This window comes from Labrus mixtus, chromosome 10, assembly GCF_963584025.1.
Source record: "Labrus mixtus chromosome 10, fLabMix1.1, whole genome shotgun sequence".
Lineage (NCBI taxonomy): Eukaryota > Metazoa > Chordata > Actinopteri > Labriformes > Labridae > Labrus > Labrus mixtus.
The window spans coordinates 28703941-28721659 of record NC_083621.1 but is presented as its reverse complement, the minus strand read 5'-3'; the positions used below and the strand labels follow the sequence as shown (position 1 = coordinate 28721659).

Sequence of the window (17719 nt, the reverse complement as noted above, 5' to 3'; positions counted from 1 at the left end):
AATTAAGCCTTTATGTAAAGACTAAACAATACAATAGTGTAATGGTGAGAAGTGCACAATGCTGAAATAAGCACGATACTATGTAACAGATGGGATGTAGGGACTTGAGTTGAGAACCACAGGATTCAAGTCCCGGTGCTGATCAAGTCTGACCAACAAACCCCCCACCAGCTCAGGAGTGCTCGCTGTGGGCCGCCCCCTCACTCTGACATCTCTCCATTAATGCATGTCCACAGGATCATGTTTGTGCATGTGTGTATATTGTGTTTAGCATTTCGATTTGCACATTTTTTTTGTTGTCTACTGTGAACTACTCGCACTCTGATCCTTTGTACGTGTTTTGACTCAACTTTTGTAGACACAGTTCAACTGCTTGGGACTTTCAGTTTAGCCTTTCTTCACAACAAACTGTGTTTGCAATCAGGACAGCCATTTATTTATTAGCTATTTGACTTCTGTCCCCTGTTATTGAAGAACACCTGATTCCTCTACTTTTTTTTTGACCCAGTGCAGCACTTGTTTCAACCTTTTTTCTTTAAAAAAATAATGTTATTTGAATTAAAAAAGAGATGACAAACTGATGCTCCTCTCCTAAATCCTCCCTTTCTAAACATTGAAGGATTGGCCACACAGATTTTATGGATTTACAAGACTCGTTTTTGGGGATAAGTCTCTTCAAAAAGAAAAAAATAAACTTTATAAAACTAAAGTTAAGTGACGATGTTAGGCACAAAAGACCACACAAAGAATACGATGAGAAATACAAAAAAGTGTGACATAATAATGAAAAGTTATGGTAGAAAATAAATGCATTGACAGATGTATAAATAAGTTAGGGGTGAAAGGTGAAATTCTCTTTCCGAACACAGCACGTGCTGGGCGTGCTTTTGACGTCAGAGTCGTCATTGCTGTCGAAGAAGCGCACTGACCGCTGATTGGCTTGTTTATGGAAAGAAACGCCCATTTCTCTGCGCACCCTGCCTCAACTGTCTGTGTGGGTTAAACCATTCTTGACATGAGGGGGGTCATAATTATAGCGTCTTAATTAATGCACTTTGATCTATTTATACGAAAATCAAACATAGGCAAACTGAAAAACACTGACGTTGTATTCAACGATTTTATAGACTTCTATCATTTGTTCGTGGTTTGGTGACCTCGGTTAAGCTTTTGGATTAGTCCATTATCATTCCGCCCCTAAGTAACCGGTGTTCCGTGACAGACTAGAAAAATGATGTAACTTTTACCGGCATTCAGTGACAGTTACCTTCACATAGCGTACAAAGAAAAACGGCAGTCTGTCCGGTCAGAACTTTCTCTACCGCTCGGTTCAGTCAATGGCTCGGTGTCGTTAGTGTCGGTGAAAGCGCTAATTTACAGCCGTTTCTCCGTTTATTTTCAGTACAGGAAAAGCATGAATCCGGCTCGGTGCTGCTCGGTGTTTTTCGGCCAGCTGCGTGTGTCGTCGCGGGGTGGACAGGTAGCGAGGAGACCGTTTCCCCCGGGAGGAGTGTCATCCCCGGCGGGGACACGGTGCTGTCACCCCGGTGTAGCAGCAGGAGGAGGAGGAGGAGGAGGAGGGGGAGTCAATGGGACCAGTCCACAGATGAAGCCGAGCGGGGTATCCAACACTGCGACAACACCAGGTAGGCCTACTGTACACCTTAACCATTTATTCAGAGTTGTACTTCTTCATCATCATACGTGACTCATGCTAACGTTCACCACAAAGTTCAGCCTATTCAGAAAGAGATACTTTTATAATCCTTCACACACTCCTCATCAGAGTTTTGGGGATATTAAATATAAAGTACTGGACCTACTCTCCATTGTCTGAAAAGATTACCTACATATTCTGTCTTTTACTACCATCATTTTTCACCTCACCTCTCAAACTGTCTTAAGTACAGAAGAGGATTAGGGCCAAAACACGAGAAATAAATAATGAGAGGAGGGAAACTTTATTTATGGTCTTCAAGGATAAAGTCGAAATGTCGACAATGAAATGATTCTACATCTCCACTTTATTCTCAACATCTCCACTTTATTCTACATCTCCACTTTATTCTACATCTCCACTTTATTCTCAACATCTCCACTTTATTCTACACCTCCACTTTATTCTCTACATCTCCACTTCATTCTCTACATCTCCACTTTATTCTACATCTCCACTTTATTCTCTACATCTCCACTTTATTCTACATCTCCACTTTATTCTCAACATCTCCACTTTATTCTACATCTCCACTTTATTCTCTACATCTCCACTTTATTCTACATCTCCACTTTATTCTCAACATCTCCACTTTATTCTACACCTCCACTTTATTCTACATCTCCACTTTATTCTCAACATCTCCACTTTATTCTACACCTCCACTTTATTCTCTACATCTCCACTTCATTCTCTACATCTCCACTTTATTCTACATCTCCACTTTATTCTCTACATCTCCACTTTATTCTACATCTCCACTTTATTCTCAACATCTCCACTTTATTCTACATCTCCACTTTATTCTCTACATCTCCACTTTATTCTACATCTCCACTTTATTCTCAACATCTCCACTTTATTCTACACCTCCACTTTATTCTACATCTCCACTTTATTCTCAACATCTCCACTTTATTCTACACCTCCACTTTATTCTCTACATCTCCACTTTATTCTCTACATCTCCACTTTATTCTACATCTCCACTTTATTCTACATCTCCACTTTATTCCACATCTCCACTATTCTACATCTCCACTTTATTCTCCACATCTCCACTTTATTCCACATCTCCACTTTATTCTCTACATCTCCACTTTATTCTCAACATCTCCACTTTATTCTACATCTCCACTTTATTCTCAACATCTCCACTTTATTCTACATCTCCACTTTATTCTCTACATCTCCACTTTATTCTACATCTCCACTTTATTCTCTGTATCTCCACTTTATTCTCTATATCTCCACTTTATTCTACATCTCCACTTTATTCTCTACATGTCCACTTTATATTCTACATCTCCACTTTATTCCACATCTCCACTATTCTACATCTCCACTTTATTCTCTACATCTCCACTTTATTCCACATCTCCACTTTATTCTCTACATCTCCACTTTATTCTCTACATCTCCACTTTATTCTACATCTCCACTTTATTCTACATCTCCACTTTATTCCACATCTCCACTTTATTCTACATCTCCACTTTATTCTCTACATCTCCACTTTATTCTACATCTCCACTTTATTCTACATCTCTACATCTCCACTTTATTCTACATCTCCACTTTATTCTACATCTCCACTTTATTCTCTGTATCTCCACTTTATTCTCTATATCTCCACTTTATTCTACACCTCCACTTTATTCTCTACATCTCCACTTTATTCTACATCTCCACTTTATTCTACATCTCCACTTTATTCCACATCTCCACTATTCTACATCTCCACTTTATTCTCTACATCTCCACTTTATTCCACATCTCCACTTTATTCTCTACATCTCCACTTTATTCTACATCTCCACTTTATTCTCTACATCTCCACTTTATTCTACATCTCCACTTTATTCCACATCTCCACTATTCTACATCTCCACTTTATTCTCTACATCTCCACTTTATTCCACATCTCCACTTTATTCTACATCTCCACTTTATTCCACATCTCCACTTTATTCCACATCTCCACTTTATTCCATATCTCCACTTTATTCTACATCTCCACTTTATTCTCTACATCTCCACTTTATTCTACATCTCCACTTTATTCTACATCTCCACTTTATTCTACATCTCTACATCTCCACTTTATTCTACATCTCCACTTTAACATTTCTTGCCAAAATGCACTTTCCTCCATTTTCAAAAATACCTGCATTGTGGACTAGGCCTTTTTTGCCCGTAGGTGTGAATGTGAGTGTGGCTGTTTTGTCTGTCTCTTCATGTCAGCCCTGTGATTGGCTGACTATCAGTCCATGGTGAAACCAAGCGGCCACCTCCGGTCTTGAAAAATGAAGCCAATGCAGAGGTGCACAATCCTGCAGTTCATCCGCTTGAGGCTGACTGCAGGCAGGTGTGTGTCTGTCATTGTCCCGACCCCTCTTCAATAAATAAACAAATAAAAACAGAACCAACAAAAAAAAGATCACGTCTTCACAACGTGACCATGTGTCAGAAATGAATCACATTCTGGATTAAGTTTAAATTTACTGTTATTTAACTAGTATACGAGCGATAGATAGACTATTTATAGTGCAAAAACACGACAACTCTCCAGTCCACATTTTTATTAAGGTATTCCAACGTATGCATTCTTCTTTGTGTGAACATGTGTCTAATGAACACTTAAAATATTTATAAAACGTTTGGATCATAATTATAAAGTTTTGCAGAAAAGACAGAAAAAATAAATGTTCGGTGCTCAAAATTTTATGTGGGAGACCCCCAGACCCCCCTCACCGGTTGATGACAACTATTAAACAGCAAATTATTTACTATTTTGTTTAGGTGTGGTTATAGAGAAGTGAATCTGTGCAGTGTAGTCGTTGCGCCCCTCATCTTTTAGGATACACCTAAAACAATGGGTGAAACCCGCCTCTCGCCCAATGACAGCTGGGATCGGCTCCGGCCCACTGTGACCCCGCACGGGAAAAGCAGTGAAGGTACTGGATGGATGGACGGACAGTACTTCTTTGTAATGAGAAGGAAAATGAAACTTATTTTCTAGCAGGTGTCTGAAATAATTATAACCTTGTCAAAGTGATCTTTACACAAAGGCCTCTTAATTACTTTTGACGGTGGCAGACGTTTTTCCTTGTGTTGATGATGTTCTGATCAGTTGTCACAGACAAGAAGTCATTATTCAGAGAACTTTCAGGACTTTTATTTCTTCCAAATGATGTCATTATGTGACGATTGACCAAAAATACCGACTCTTTAATCTGAGATTCTCACTTACCACTTAAATTAATGCGACATTAAGAAATGATAGCTGTAATGTTACCCTCTTTGTCCCTTCTGACCTATCATCTGATCTGCGTTCTTGTTTCGATAGCTGTTTCTATGGTTACCACTCTACCTTCATCTCTGTAGTCATGCTAGATGCTTCAGTTCTATTCATTCTCTCTAAGGCGAGGTACGGGATGTCCTCGATGTTCTCACTGGAACCTCTGTGTAGTAATCTGTTGGAGCACTTTCCTTCCTGCTCCTGCATGACACTGCACTCCTTATATCACTGCACTAAGTGCTCCAATTAGCCTGCAGACAAATGGAGCGATCAGGCCGAGCGGTGGAGAAGAGCTCAACCTGCTGCTGAGATGTTACCACGCTGGATTTACCTGCTTACTTTAAATAGAAGGAGAGTATATACAGCAGATCAGTGCAGCTTTCTTTGAAAACCAGCAGCCTGCATTACAAAGGCATCATCTCCATCAAGTAATCCAATCAGTGTGCCAAACACAAATGTTTTCACTGTGACACCTTTACATTCTTCAGAGTACTTTCACTTTATGAAGGTGAGGTTAGATCAGACACAGTAGAAACTCTTTAGGCTGTACCTGTCTTTCATGCAATATGAAGTACCCACTCATCCCTTTTTTTTCAGGTAGGCAATCCATCAAAGAAGCATACCAGAGTCTCAAGACATTAGGTCACTATATCATTTAAGTCAGGGGTTTACGTTAAGTGAAATCTGCCACTGGCCTGGATAGCCCGTGACAGATTTCACAAATAGTGAGTGAGCCCGACAGATTTATCGGCCAGATAATATCGGCCGATATCAGCTTATCCAAAGACTATCGGCTAATTTTATCTCCGATACACTGATGTTACTACATTTATTCAACATTCAAATATAATTTCATTTGAGTGTCATTGTATTACACTTACACTCTTTCACCAGCAGAGGGCGCTATATGGATTACAACAAGCGTCATCACTCTCCAGAGTGTCCAGCGGTGATGAACGTATATGAACAGTTACTTTACAGTTGAGTGACCATCTTGTCTTTTCCACAAGTGTTTGAAAAATGCATCTGAGGGATCTACACAATAAATGTGTATCTCTACAGATCGACATAGATCTAGGAAAAAGATATCGGCCGATATATTGGTCTGATTTTTTTACTCTCCCCAATATTGATATTGGCCCCAAAAATCCCACATCGGTCGGGCCCTACTGCTGACTATGACACTGACAGCCACAGACGCTTATAAAACGTTGATGCTTTAGCAGAAATTAACTCCTCTCTCTTTCGAGCTGCAAAACTCAAAACCAAGAATCTGACCCTTGAAAATGCTGTGACCCAATCAGGTGATTGGTTCTTTTGAGATGACTTGTCACATAAAACAAGCTATCAAAACCCAATTCTTATTTTTTTTATTGATTCTTTATACTTCAGGTGACATACAGTATTTCCACAAAGTAATGTTGACTGTCTGGATGCAGTCATACAGTCAGTGTGCAACCACTAGGGAAGGTCTATTTTAGAAATTGTCACAAAGAAACAGGTCAGGTGGTCACGCCTGCACCAACACACATACATTATAACACATGAACTCATACACTTTCCCACCGGCGCTGGTCAGCAACTAAATGGTGCCTAAAATTAGCCGCTTTCTAGCTTCAGTGTTTGAGTGTTCAGGAGGTTAAAATTCTTAATCTGACTCCGCACAGATCTCTACTGGCCTCCATCTGTAATGAGATTGTTCAGGCGGTTATGTAACCTTTACAGAAGAGACAGGTCAAGGGAGCATGTAGACTTAAAGTCAGGCCTACTTTAGCTTCTGTTCCATTTTAAAGCTTACAATCATCTTACACTATATAGAGTTAGATTTAAGAGCTTTGCAGGTCTGGATAATTAAAGTAAAAGAAATGGGCAAATATTACCTGTGGTGTCTTTTATTGAATATAGAGTTCATGCATCTCATGTAGAAAACAGACTAAATGTTTCCCACGCTGTAGCCCCTTTCACACATGCAGACAGGTCTCATTTTCTTGAGTTCACATGTTTCTCACAGTGGGAGATTTTCCTGTCTGACGGGAGGGGTCTCAGGTGGCAGGGCATGATGTTAAAGAACGCTGCGGAAGTCACAGTGTAATGTTTACAACATATCCAAGAAGGTGGACGAAGCGACAGAGTCTGACTCTAATAGGGTGTTCACATTTGTGTGCATGTGTGAACGCAAACAACCACATTTTTTCCTTCAGACTTCACACAGAGTTTCTCCGGCCAGACCCCTAGTCATTTTTCAGCAGCAAGTCCAAGTGAGCTGATATGAGAACGTTGCAGAATATTCTCCGGAGAATTCACCTGGAGCCAATGAGAGGGGGGAGTAACGTTTATGTCTTGTGACTGCTGCATGGTGCATAGACTGTATAAGCGACCGCTACGATCTCCGTGCATGTAATAAAACATGTTTCCTGTTCCCCAGTAGTTCAGATTGTGATTCTCCTGAAGGACATGTAGCATTGATATAAAGACAAATATTCTCATTATGGTATAGAGCAGTGGTTCTCAACTGGTCTAGTCTCGGGACTCACCACCAACTCCTCCAGGAAATATTGCAACCCAAATTCTGGATATTTCTTGACCAATCAGATTTATTTACTGAAAAAATCAGTCAGTACAAAACATTTGACATAAGCAAGAAACTGAACATAACAAACATTTTTAAAAAGTGCTTCCATGCTTTTTTTTCCATGCACACATTCGCGACCCACTGAATAGGGCTCCGCGACCCACCTATGGGTCCCGACCCACCATTTGAGAGACACTGGTATAGAGGACTCTGTTGCGCCGTCTGCTACTTATGTGTCATTTTGAATATGTCACGTCTTACCTCAGGAGACCCCCCCCCCCTTCTGACAGGGATAGTATCCTGCTGTGAGGAGCATGTGTGAACCGTCAGGAGAATATAACTTCATCTTGAAAACATGAAGAACACAGGCTAACTTCTGTGAATTTATTTTATTATAATTATTTTAATTATGACATTAGGAACAGTTTCACAAACAGCTCAGTGTCTGATAATAGTCACGTATAAGACAAGCCTTCATTCATCTTTCACCCTGGATCACTTAATCTAATTTGTCTCTGGCATGTGGTGACCTGGAATTTGATCTACGTAACCCGCATTACTCAGTGTGTCATTACAGTGAGGAAGGCCGGCAGCTGTTATCATCTTTATACCTTTACCTGTTTTCCTTTGGTGTCAGAATGGTGTCCAGTGTTTCCCCTACCATTATATTACGCCCTCCGACGTAAAATACTCTGTCCGCGGCACGGACAGGTTAGGGTGAGACAGCATTTCCAGTATGGCGGCTGCTGCCGATGAGCCTCTGGAGCCCCCTGCAGGAACATGGTCACACCTATGGTCACACCAATCTGTCATATTGTCTTTGACTATCATTTCAGGGGAATGATAATAAAAAATAATGACATTAAAACAGGAGGAAAGTGCCAATACACAGAGATGACACACCATGTCATTATCTCACGCTGATACAGAAAGATGAAAAGATTACATAACGACATTATGTCACAGTTTCAGAGAAGGACAAGGTGGTGTAATCATAGTATGACTGAGGAAAGCACAATACAGGCGTGACAGGCATAATGGTATCTTTTTTTGTTTTCTAAATCTTTCTAAACCAGGGACAAGTTGGTGCTCTCTTTTTTTCTGACTTCCTGTCTGCGGATCTCGGCTTTGAGCTCATTGGTTCCTCTTTAGTTTTAAAGGCTGAATAATTTCCTGAAACCGCTTCTCTCTACTCAAGAGCTGGATTCATCCTCACACGAGGAGCTCTAGTGAGTATTTCAGACACACAGACAATGTTTCTTCGAGTCAAATTAAATGGGCTGTATGGCTCAAAGGAGAACATATACCAGACTTTTGTACCTACACAATAAATGTTAGAAGATAAATTCAGTGTTGTTTTTGTACCTTTCAGTCCAAAGAAAATATAGAATATCACCAGAACTCTGTATTAAAACATCTTAGACCACGTGGTGAATGATGAATGAACACATGCTTCATTGTGGACGGTCATTCCTGTGTGTGCATGCGTGCGTTGTGTGTGTGTGTGTGTGTGTGTGTGTGTGTGTGTGTGTGTGTGTGTGCAGCATTCTTGGATGGGTCAGTCTGTAGTGGAGAGTCTCCTCCTTCATGTCGCTGCAGACTTTGGGATGGTCTCATGTGAGGCACGTTGTCCTCATCCAGCAGACTGTGCGCTCGCTCGCTCTGAGTCCAGCTCTGCAGAAAGGCAGATGGGTAGAGGTCGACAGGAAGGGCGTTAAGTGGACAAACTGTGTGTCCAAGTGTGTGTGTGTGTTTCCTTCATCCCTGGTGTTCCATGTAAGTATCTGCTGCAGCTGTATGTTTGTATTTCTATCCAATCTGGTTTCTTTATTAATGATGAAGCTGAAGGAGGAGGAAGTCGTTCTTTGACATGTTTTATTGAGTGGATTCAGTCGAGCTAGTTTGATGACTGTGTCTGCTTTTCAAAGTTTTAAAAAATATATATTTTTGGGGCATTTTAGCCTTTATTGGACAGGACAGCTGAAGAGAGACGATGGTGTGTTGGGAGGAGAGTAGGGGATGACATGCAGCAAAGGGTCAAGGTCATATTCAAACCCACTATAGCCTCTGTACATGGGGGGCACAACATTACCGCTAAACTATCCGGCACCACCGTGACTGTGTCTGTACATGTTTTGGTTCACGTTTTCTGACTGAAATGTCGTCAAATAATTGAACTTGTGCGGACTTCTTTAAATCAAAAGAGGTCAAATGTTTGTCCCTCCTTGTCTTTTTTTGAGTGTTTGTCATCATTTTGAAATTTTAGTTTTTATCAATACTTTGCTGACTGATCACATTCAGACTTGGGATTTTAATAACTACTGACAAAAGGAGTTTTGGCAGCTTAACTGATGAGAGCAACCTTAATGTGAGGCCCCGCCCCTTATTGGGTGACAGCAGTCACAAATGATGTGCTGTACATTTTACGGTCTGATTGTTAAACCTGAGTGCTCACATTGACAGAAGTTGAAGTCAGATTAGAGACGGGCGATATGACCTCACATTCATATCTAAGTATCTTTTTTAGATTTTTCCAGTAACTGTATAATGTTACAGGGGCGTTTGTGGCTCAGTTGGTAAAGTCGGTTGACTCTCAACTGGAAAGTCGGGGGTTCGATCCCCAGCTCCTGCTGGAGGTATCCCGGACGGTAAAGGGGTATAGAAAATCCATATAAAGAACTTTAAGGTGTTAGAGATTGTTGTGAATGAATGATTGTAAAACTTTCTATCTATTTAAACAGCAATGCACTTCTCAAAAGTTGTCAGTTTGACAGAATGTTTTGTCTATGAGTAGTTTTAGTGTCCAACAGATTAAAGTTTGTAACAGAGGGTTTCTGTTTAACCCAAAGCTCAACAGGCTGACTGGGAACAGGGAGTTCAATTAGATTACTGTTAATGTGCAACTGACAAAGAGAGAGAGAGAGAGAGAGAGAGAGAGAGAGAGAGAGAGAGAGAGAGAGAGAGAGAGAGAGAGAGAGAGAGAGAGAGAGAGAGAGAGAGAGAGAGAGAGAGAGAGAGAGAGAGAGAGAGAGAGAGAGAGAGAGAGAGAGAGAGAGAGAGAGAGAGAGAGTGTGTGTGTGTGTGCGCTAGCCCTGCCATCCCCACCTGTTAGACAAAATGCACATTCTTTTCAAAACCCCACCCACTTACTCAATTAGTTAGGCAACCTACACACACAAAAGCACACACTTGTAGCAGCCTCGACCGCCCCTCCTCTCTCTTTCTCTGTCTCTGTCTCTCTCTTTCTCTGTCTCTTTCTATCATATTTGATTCAGGTTAAGATCTCTGTCTGCTCTCTAGAGGTCAGTCCCCCACCCTGCAAGGAGGAAGAAAGGGAGAGGGAGGCAGGGGTAAGAACCGATGATTCAGAGAGACACTTGGTTCTTTTGGAAGATGAACCTATAGAGTCAAAATTATCAAAAAGGAACCCAACCCAAACTTAATATTTGTATCGATATTACAATGGAATATTTTCGTACCTATAAACTGATGCAAATGTTTCAATAACAATAGGCCTACTTTTTGTTATTCTTTGAAACATTCTAGCCATAATTAATGATTTTTACAGACACTCCATTATTATGTGGCACTGTCACAGTATCAAACGCTCTTGCTGCTCAAAGTGTTCAATACCAGGACAACCCGATCTTTTTGTCCACTGATTGAACGATCTTTGCACACATTTGGTTTTGTTTACAAATTCTGGTCCTCTTTGGAAAAGTGCAATATGAAAACGAACCGCACCAAACCAAAACAGAAACAATGTATTTGGTCCGGATCAAAGAAAGTGAACTAAAGGACTTTCCTGGTGTGAATACACACTAACACTACCCACAGTCACAGGACGATGAAGGTGAGGGTCTCACTGAGCAGAAGCAGAGGAAGATCACGTCTTCTACATGTTTAGCACATGGGTGATATGGTTTATAATGCACATGTATTATAAATCTGTGGGCACGGATTGGCAGTCATTACTAGATATTGCAGAACAAAAGCGACCCATAGCAGGGAAGTAGTTTATCACTAAGCATTGGCTACACTGCCTGTCACTCCCAGAGGCTTTATTATTGTCAGACGAAAGTCGAAGGATTTAGATTTATTCTCAGAAGACTTTTTAGAGCGATGCAAGATGTTGTTTTAGTTCAACATGATGGTGTTCAGGGTTGGACTCGGACAGTGTTTGGTTTCATTTAAAGTAATAATGTAAAGCTGCCCTCTTGTCAGACGTACAAATGTGTCACCAACATAAGACACTCCCGCGTCAAGTGGACAAGGGCACTACAAGGACGTCAGCATCGATCCAACAACAAAGAGCTCAAAACTCTTTAGAGGTGTTAGAAAAGTTTGGTGGGATCTGTGTGATTCAGGGTCCAACATTGTTATAACATTGGTGCATTTTTCATTTGGTTCGGTTTGCTTTCACGCTGCACTTTGTCAAGCCGTATCTCCGGTCAGTGGCTGCTGCCATCCGGTCTAATGCCGCACTATGACCTGATAGTAAACAACAAGACAGTGGAAGAATGGCATCATTAGCACGGCACAGTTAGACTGTTTGATCCATAAAAGTAGAAACAGTAATATGTCGGCTCTGCCAGGTTAAACTGGCATATCGACCACATAGTGCAAAAATGTGGACGTTAACCTGCAAGGAGGACTAAAGGCTGGTGTTGTTAGCAATGCTAACGTTAGCCACACTCGTCAAACCTATTTGACATCGTTTACATGTTTCTTAAATACCAGTACTTCCTGTTTCTACCAGGCCTGTCCCCGACTAAAGATTGACATAGTTTGACCTGATTCGTCAGATTTGACCTCTTTGTAAAATTAGACATTAAACACCCCCCATAGAGCTGGAAAGGAACGACCCTTGTGCGCGACTGTGAGACTGGCAGTCGACTGAGGCTCTGGCGAACGAATCGTCAAGTACTCGGCTGTATGGGGTCATCCCTAGTTTCTACAAAGGTTTTTGAAACTGTGGATACTTTGAACAGGGTGGTTTAAAAATTATACCGTCTCTGTTTTAAATAGTAACGGAAAAAGTACCAAACTTTTTCATAAGACAATTATAAAACAAGCTTAGAAGAGGGATGTAGAAACTTAAATTACTCAACACTGGGGGTCTATTACTTTTTGTTTTCTTTCCGTGGTATAGAAACAGGAAGGCCCGCCCACAAAAATGGCTTGGCCCCTGATAGGCCCAGTGTGCGGGCCCTTGTCAGATTTTAATTCACAATATCAGCGTATGTATTTCAGTGTATCCTTGTCCTGTCTGCAGTTGGGACAAACCATTAAAAAAAAAGTGTTTACATTTTGAAAGTGGCTACATTTGACTGAGGGTTCAATCAATAAAACATATATTTATTTATTTTTTGTTTTATTCATTTATTTTGAGTATTAGCATTTAGAATACAATTCAGTGATATTTACTTTAATTTAGGATGGACCATGTGTTGATGACCTCCCCATGCTGTCGGGCCCCCAGAAAGCTTTCCCCTCTTTACCCCTTTATGGGCAGCCTTGGAAATAAAAAAAATGAATATCGTCTGATCTTTACTTGTTGTGTCGTATGGAAATTGAAGATTCAGGAATCATGACCACCTTAGTTTCTACAACATCACTGTACATGGCTCTCTCTTCTCTCTGATACAGTCGACCCTGAACGTTCAGATTAAAGAGCGAGCTTCTGACCTGAGTGGTTTAAGGGAAATTGACCTTTGCATATTCTGTACTGTGGACTGTTTGTTTACTCATGGAGTGAGTGGTCTGAACACGTTTTGAGTCAAAATGTTCTGAGACCAAAAATACAAACCCAACCTTTGTCCGACTGACAGCGCTGGCTGTTGGCTCGTCTTTGTTTATGTTGTGAAAAACAAAAGCGAAAACCCACAACCCAACCCATGGACATACTTTTTTTAATTTGGCTAAGAATTTTCAAGAAGTTTCTGACAACAAGACTATGACTAACTGGTTGAATCTTAGATGAAAGGTTGGCTGCAGTACTTGACGGGTGCTGATGATTCCAAACTTTGACCACACAGCATGGTTAATGACCCGGCACTTTCTCCTTTGTCTCCTCTCCTTCAGTTTGTCCAATGGGCAGCAGCAGCAGCAGGTTGTTTGGCACATTAGCCCAGTCACTGAACAGCCCCCCCCTGGCCCAACCAGACCTGTACCCAGACGAGGACCTGGACCAGGGCCTGGCTGAGATCGACCCTGACCAGCTGCTCAGGGAGTGCGAGGAGGCCCTGCAGAGTCGTCCGGCCCGTCCTCACAGAGACCTGGTCTTACCAAGTGGCTTGGTGCCCTGCCGCCAAAAGCACAACCCCTCCATACGGATCATGCAGTGGAATATACTTGCACAAGGTAGAGATCTCACAGGTATTTCTCTGGATTTCAGTGACCTCAAGAAATGTACAAGTTCAGACAGAGTGGTTTATTTAGACATACTAACAATATGTCACTGAAGATGGAAATTCACCATCCATTTTCCTCAGTCGTCAGGCTCATGTTGGGAAGCTTACATGTAATACTACTGATTTCATCAGCACATAACTGCTTACGGATTGATCAGCAACTGAAAAGACAACTAAAAGGTCAAATCTTTGAAGAGAAAAACACCATATTTGACAAAGGTTTGGATACCTGGACAAAAGGTTACCTCAGCGTTATGGATCGATTTGAACACACATGGTCTCCATTAGGGGAAGCCTGCTGATCTACCCATGACCTTTGTAGGTTTTAGTGGGGCATTGTGATGATGGGCTTCCAACTTTGGACTCGTCAATATTGATGTTCCCCTTAAAGATTAACTGTGATAACTTTGGTTATTTGTTATCGTCTTTAACTTCGGTCAGGATTTTAATATGTAAAATAATTTGGTTATGGACTTAATATTCATCCTGAACTGTGATTTACTCACGTCTGCAGTCTAAAGTCTACATGAAGCATTAGTATTTAACATAAAGCTTCAATGTGCCTTAAAGCAGCTTCACAGATCATGACTGCAGTCCGTCTAAAACTGATTGAGGACAACTGCAAACATTATGTTGTTTCCAATCAAGCCAACAGATGCCACAAAAAGGATCAGGCAAATCTTCCTTTTCAGTGTGCCCATCATCGATTACAGTCCAGCTAGCACCTGGACATGCACATGGCAAGAAGGGAGTTAAAATAAAGTGAATGACTCTGCAGATATCTGCTTAAAGAGATTTATTATGAGGCACATAAGATTCTGATGATAGCAGAGGGGTTCCAGGATTGTATTATAGTCAATGTCTCTTCTGCATGGACTGTGTTCTCAAATACAACCACACATCAAAGCTCACACAAACACAATTAGTCAAAAGTGCTCACAGTACAAACACAAACCTCAACAATTCTTACTCCAAAAATCTTCACCTGTGTCGACAGATATCTGTACTCATGTGTAAATATCTTCTTTTCTTTTTTTTTTGGTATTTAAGTAATTCATTTAAATGAAAACATCTCTCCGTCTCTTCTAGCTCTGGGCGAGGGGAAGGACGGGTTTGTCCGCTGTCCACTGGACGCTCTCAATTGGCAGGAGAGGAAATACCTGATCCTGGAGGAGATTCTCACCTACCACCCTGACATCCTGTGCCTCCAGGAAGTAGACCACTACTATGACACTTTCCAGCCAATCCTGGCCAGCCTGGGTTACCAAGGCACCTTCCTAGCCAAACCGTGGTCTCCCTGTCTGGACGTAGAGCAGAATAACGGTCCCGACGGCTGCGCTCTGTTTTACCGCCGTTCGCGCTTCTCCTTGCAGTCCACAGCTCACCTGCGGCTGTCGGCCATGATGCTGCCCACCAACCAGGTAGCCATCGTTCAGACGCTGTGCTGCCGTCTAACGGGTCAGCGTCTGTGCGTGGCCGTCACACACCTGAAAGCCCGTAGCGGCTGGGAGAGGCTGCGTAGTGCGCAGGGTGCCGACCTCCTGCAGAGTTTACGCAGCATCACGTCCCACTGTGGCAGCCGCGGCGATAGCGAGGGCGCTGTCCCTCTGGTGGTGTGCGGGGACTTTAACGCTGAGCCCTCTGAAGACGTTTACAGACGCTTTAGCTCCTCCCCTCTCGGCCTAAACTCGGCATACAAGCTGCTGAGCTCCGATGGACAGACAGAGCCCGCTTACACCACGTGGAAGATCCGCCCCTCAGGAGAGAGCTGCAGCACTCTGGACTACATCTGGTACTCCCGTGATGCTTTAAGTGTGGAGTGCCTGTTGAACATTCCCTCGGAGGAGCAGATCGGCCCAGACCGCCTACCCTCCTATCACTACCCCTCTGACCATTTATCGCTGCTGTGTGACATCAGCTTCAGGGAGGAGCCTCATAGATTGATGTAGGCGGCCAATCACAGTGGCCCTGGACCAAAAGGAGGACTGAGTGAGAAAAACTGAACCTTTGCTGCGAACCAGAGGAGCAACCTGACCATGACATCATCACCTGGTTTCTGTCAGACAGCAAAAAGAGGGCGGAGTCATAGGGGAGGGAATAAACCTGATTGGAGTTTTAATTATCAGCATCATGAGACTGACGTGAACCCTCAAGCTGTGTTCAGACCAAAAGTGAAATGTAACTTTCAAACGATAAATAAACACATGAAGTCAACTCAAAGATGAAAGTAGCAGCAGGCATCTCAAAAACACAAATTAAAAAAAAAATCACAGTACTGATCCTAGCGAACAGGTCTTTAAACTGGGACCTGGTACTGATCCTAGCTAACAGGTCATTAAACTGGGACCTGGTACTGATCCTAGCTAACAGGTCTTTAAACTGGGACCTGGTACTGATCCTAGCTAACAGGTCATTAAACTGGGACCTGGTACTGATCCTAGCTAACAGGTCTTTAAACTGGGACCTGGTACTGATCCTAGCTAACAGGTCTTTAAACTGGGACCTGGTCCTGATCCTAGCGAACAGGTCTTTAAACTGGGACCTGGTACTGATCCTAGCTAACAGGTCTTTAAACTGGGACCTGGTACTGATCCTAGCTAACAGGTCTTTAAACTGGGACCTGGTCCTGATCCTAGCCTACATGTTGAAAACGTTTGGCCTGAACACAGCTCCACAAACCTGTGTCACCTGAAATGAGACACTGTGATGTCACTCTTGCCGACCTCTTTGATCCTCGGACTTGTTTAGAAGTGGGCGGGGTTAGGAGTCACACTGGAGCCCGTCAGCCTCCTTTGTGTTTTAAAACCAAACGTCATGTTTCATTTCCTGTACTTCCGCTGAGAAGGCAGCTAAGAAGTTCATCTGCAGTTATTTATTGTTTTTAAAAATGCACATTAGACTTTTGTTACTTAATTTTATTAATTTAATGTTTTAACTTTCCATCGGTTGTTTATTTTATCACCAGAGTGTTTTAAATCTTATTTTCTTTAATTGATGGTTCTTCTGAATGACGACGTCAATCATGAACATGTTGCTGCTTTGACTTCCTTGAACACGGGGAGGGGAGATGTTGATATATATGAAATAAAGTTATTATTTTAATCCTAATTGATTCATTTGCCTGCTTTGTTTACAAAGAGTTGAGTAGCTTTGCGGTCACATAACGAGGCTTTGGTGTCATAACCAGCTAAAAAGTCCTCACAGGTGCTTTCTCAGGGACAAACACACATGGACACCCCGGTGTGCTCTGATCTGCGGCTGTCTTACTGGTTTACACAGGTTGAAGCAGAGGCCAAATAACTGAATAACAGTTTGCAAGCACACACACAGCCATGGTTAATATAAGACTGAAGATGAGGGATCAGCTGACTAAACTTTATGTTCCTAAAGCACGGAGCTCAGACTTGTTGGACGGTCTGTTAGTCCAATAAAGTCTAATATTTACATGAAAACATTTCCAAAAGGTCAAACCACACAAACACGGCCCAGAGGTTAAAGGTCAGTGACTGAATTAGCTGAGGTGACACCTAGCAGACAGCTACTTCTCTTCAAGCCTTGAAAGAAATGTATATTTTATCGTGGGGATCGACTCAGTCGAGGTGACAGCCTCAAGTGGACAATTTCAGAAACATCTGTTGGCTTCATTTCTCAGCTCAGAAACTCCCTCAGAACGACGTCACTGTGCAAATGTTCATGAAGGCCAATATGAAAACCTT

At 42.0% G+C, this 17719-nt stretch overlaps 1 protein-coding gene across 3 annotated transcripts; it reads left to right on the top strand.

The window, feature by feature from the left end:
- The first annotated feature begins 1225 nt into the window (after positions 1–1225).
- On the top strand, positions 1226–17111 carry nocta (nocturnin a). 3 transcript variants are annotated; one of them, XM_061049057.1, is made up of 4 exons: positions 1610–1646; positions 8667–8819; positions 13675–13953; positions 15093–17111. In XM_061049057.1, the coding sequence occupies exons 3-4, from the start codon at positions 13683–13685 to the stop codon at positions 15950–15952; spliced, it is 1131 nt and encodes a 376-aa protein (XP_060905040.1). In that variant the 5' UTR covers positions 1610–1646; positions 8667–8819; positions 13675–13682; the 3' UTR covers positions 15953–17111. The 3 variants fall into 3 exon arrangements, with proteins under 3 accessions (XP_060905039.1, XP_060905040.1, XP_060905041.1); XM_061049056.1 differs by lacking the exon at positions 8667–8819 and having other exon boundaries at positions 1226–1646; XM_061049058.1 differs by lacking the exons at positions 1610–1646; positions 8667–8819 and adding an exon at positions 9168–9366.
- Positions 17112–17719: the final 608 nt, after the last annotated feature.

Bases quoted from the DNA above. Each gene is read 5' to 3' on its own strand.
- nocta (XM_061049056.1), top strand. From the start codon at position 1,415: ATGAATCCGGCTCGGTGCTGCTCGGTGTTTTTCGGCCAGCTGCGTGTG. The intron at 1,647-13,674 runs GTAGGCCTACTG...CCTCTCCTTCAG, and splicing joins CAACACTGCGACAACACCAG to TTTGTCCAATGGGCAGCAGC. The intron at 13,954-15,092 runs GTAGAGATCTCA...CGTCTCTTCTAG, and splicing joins GTGGAATATACTTGCACAAG to CTCTGGGCGAGGGGAAGGAC.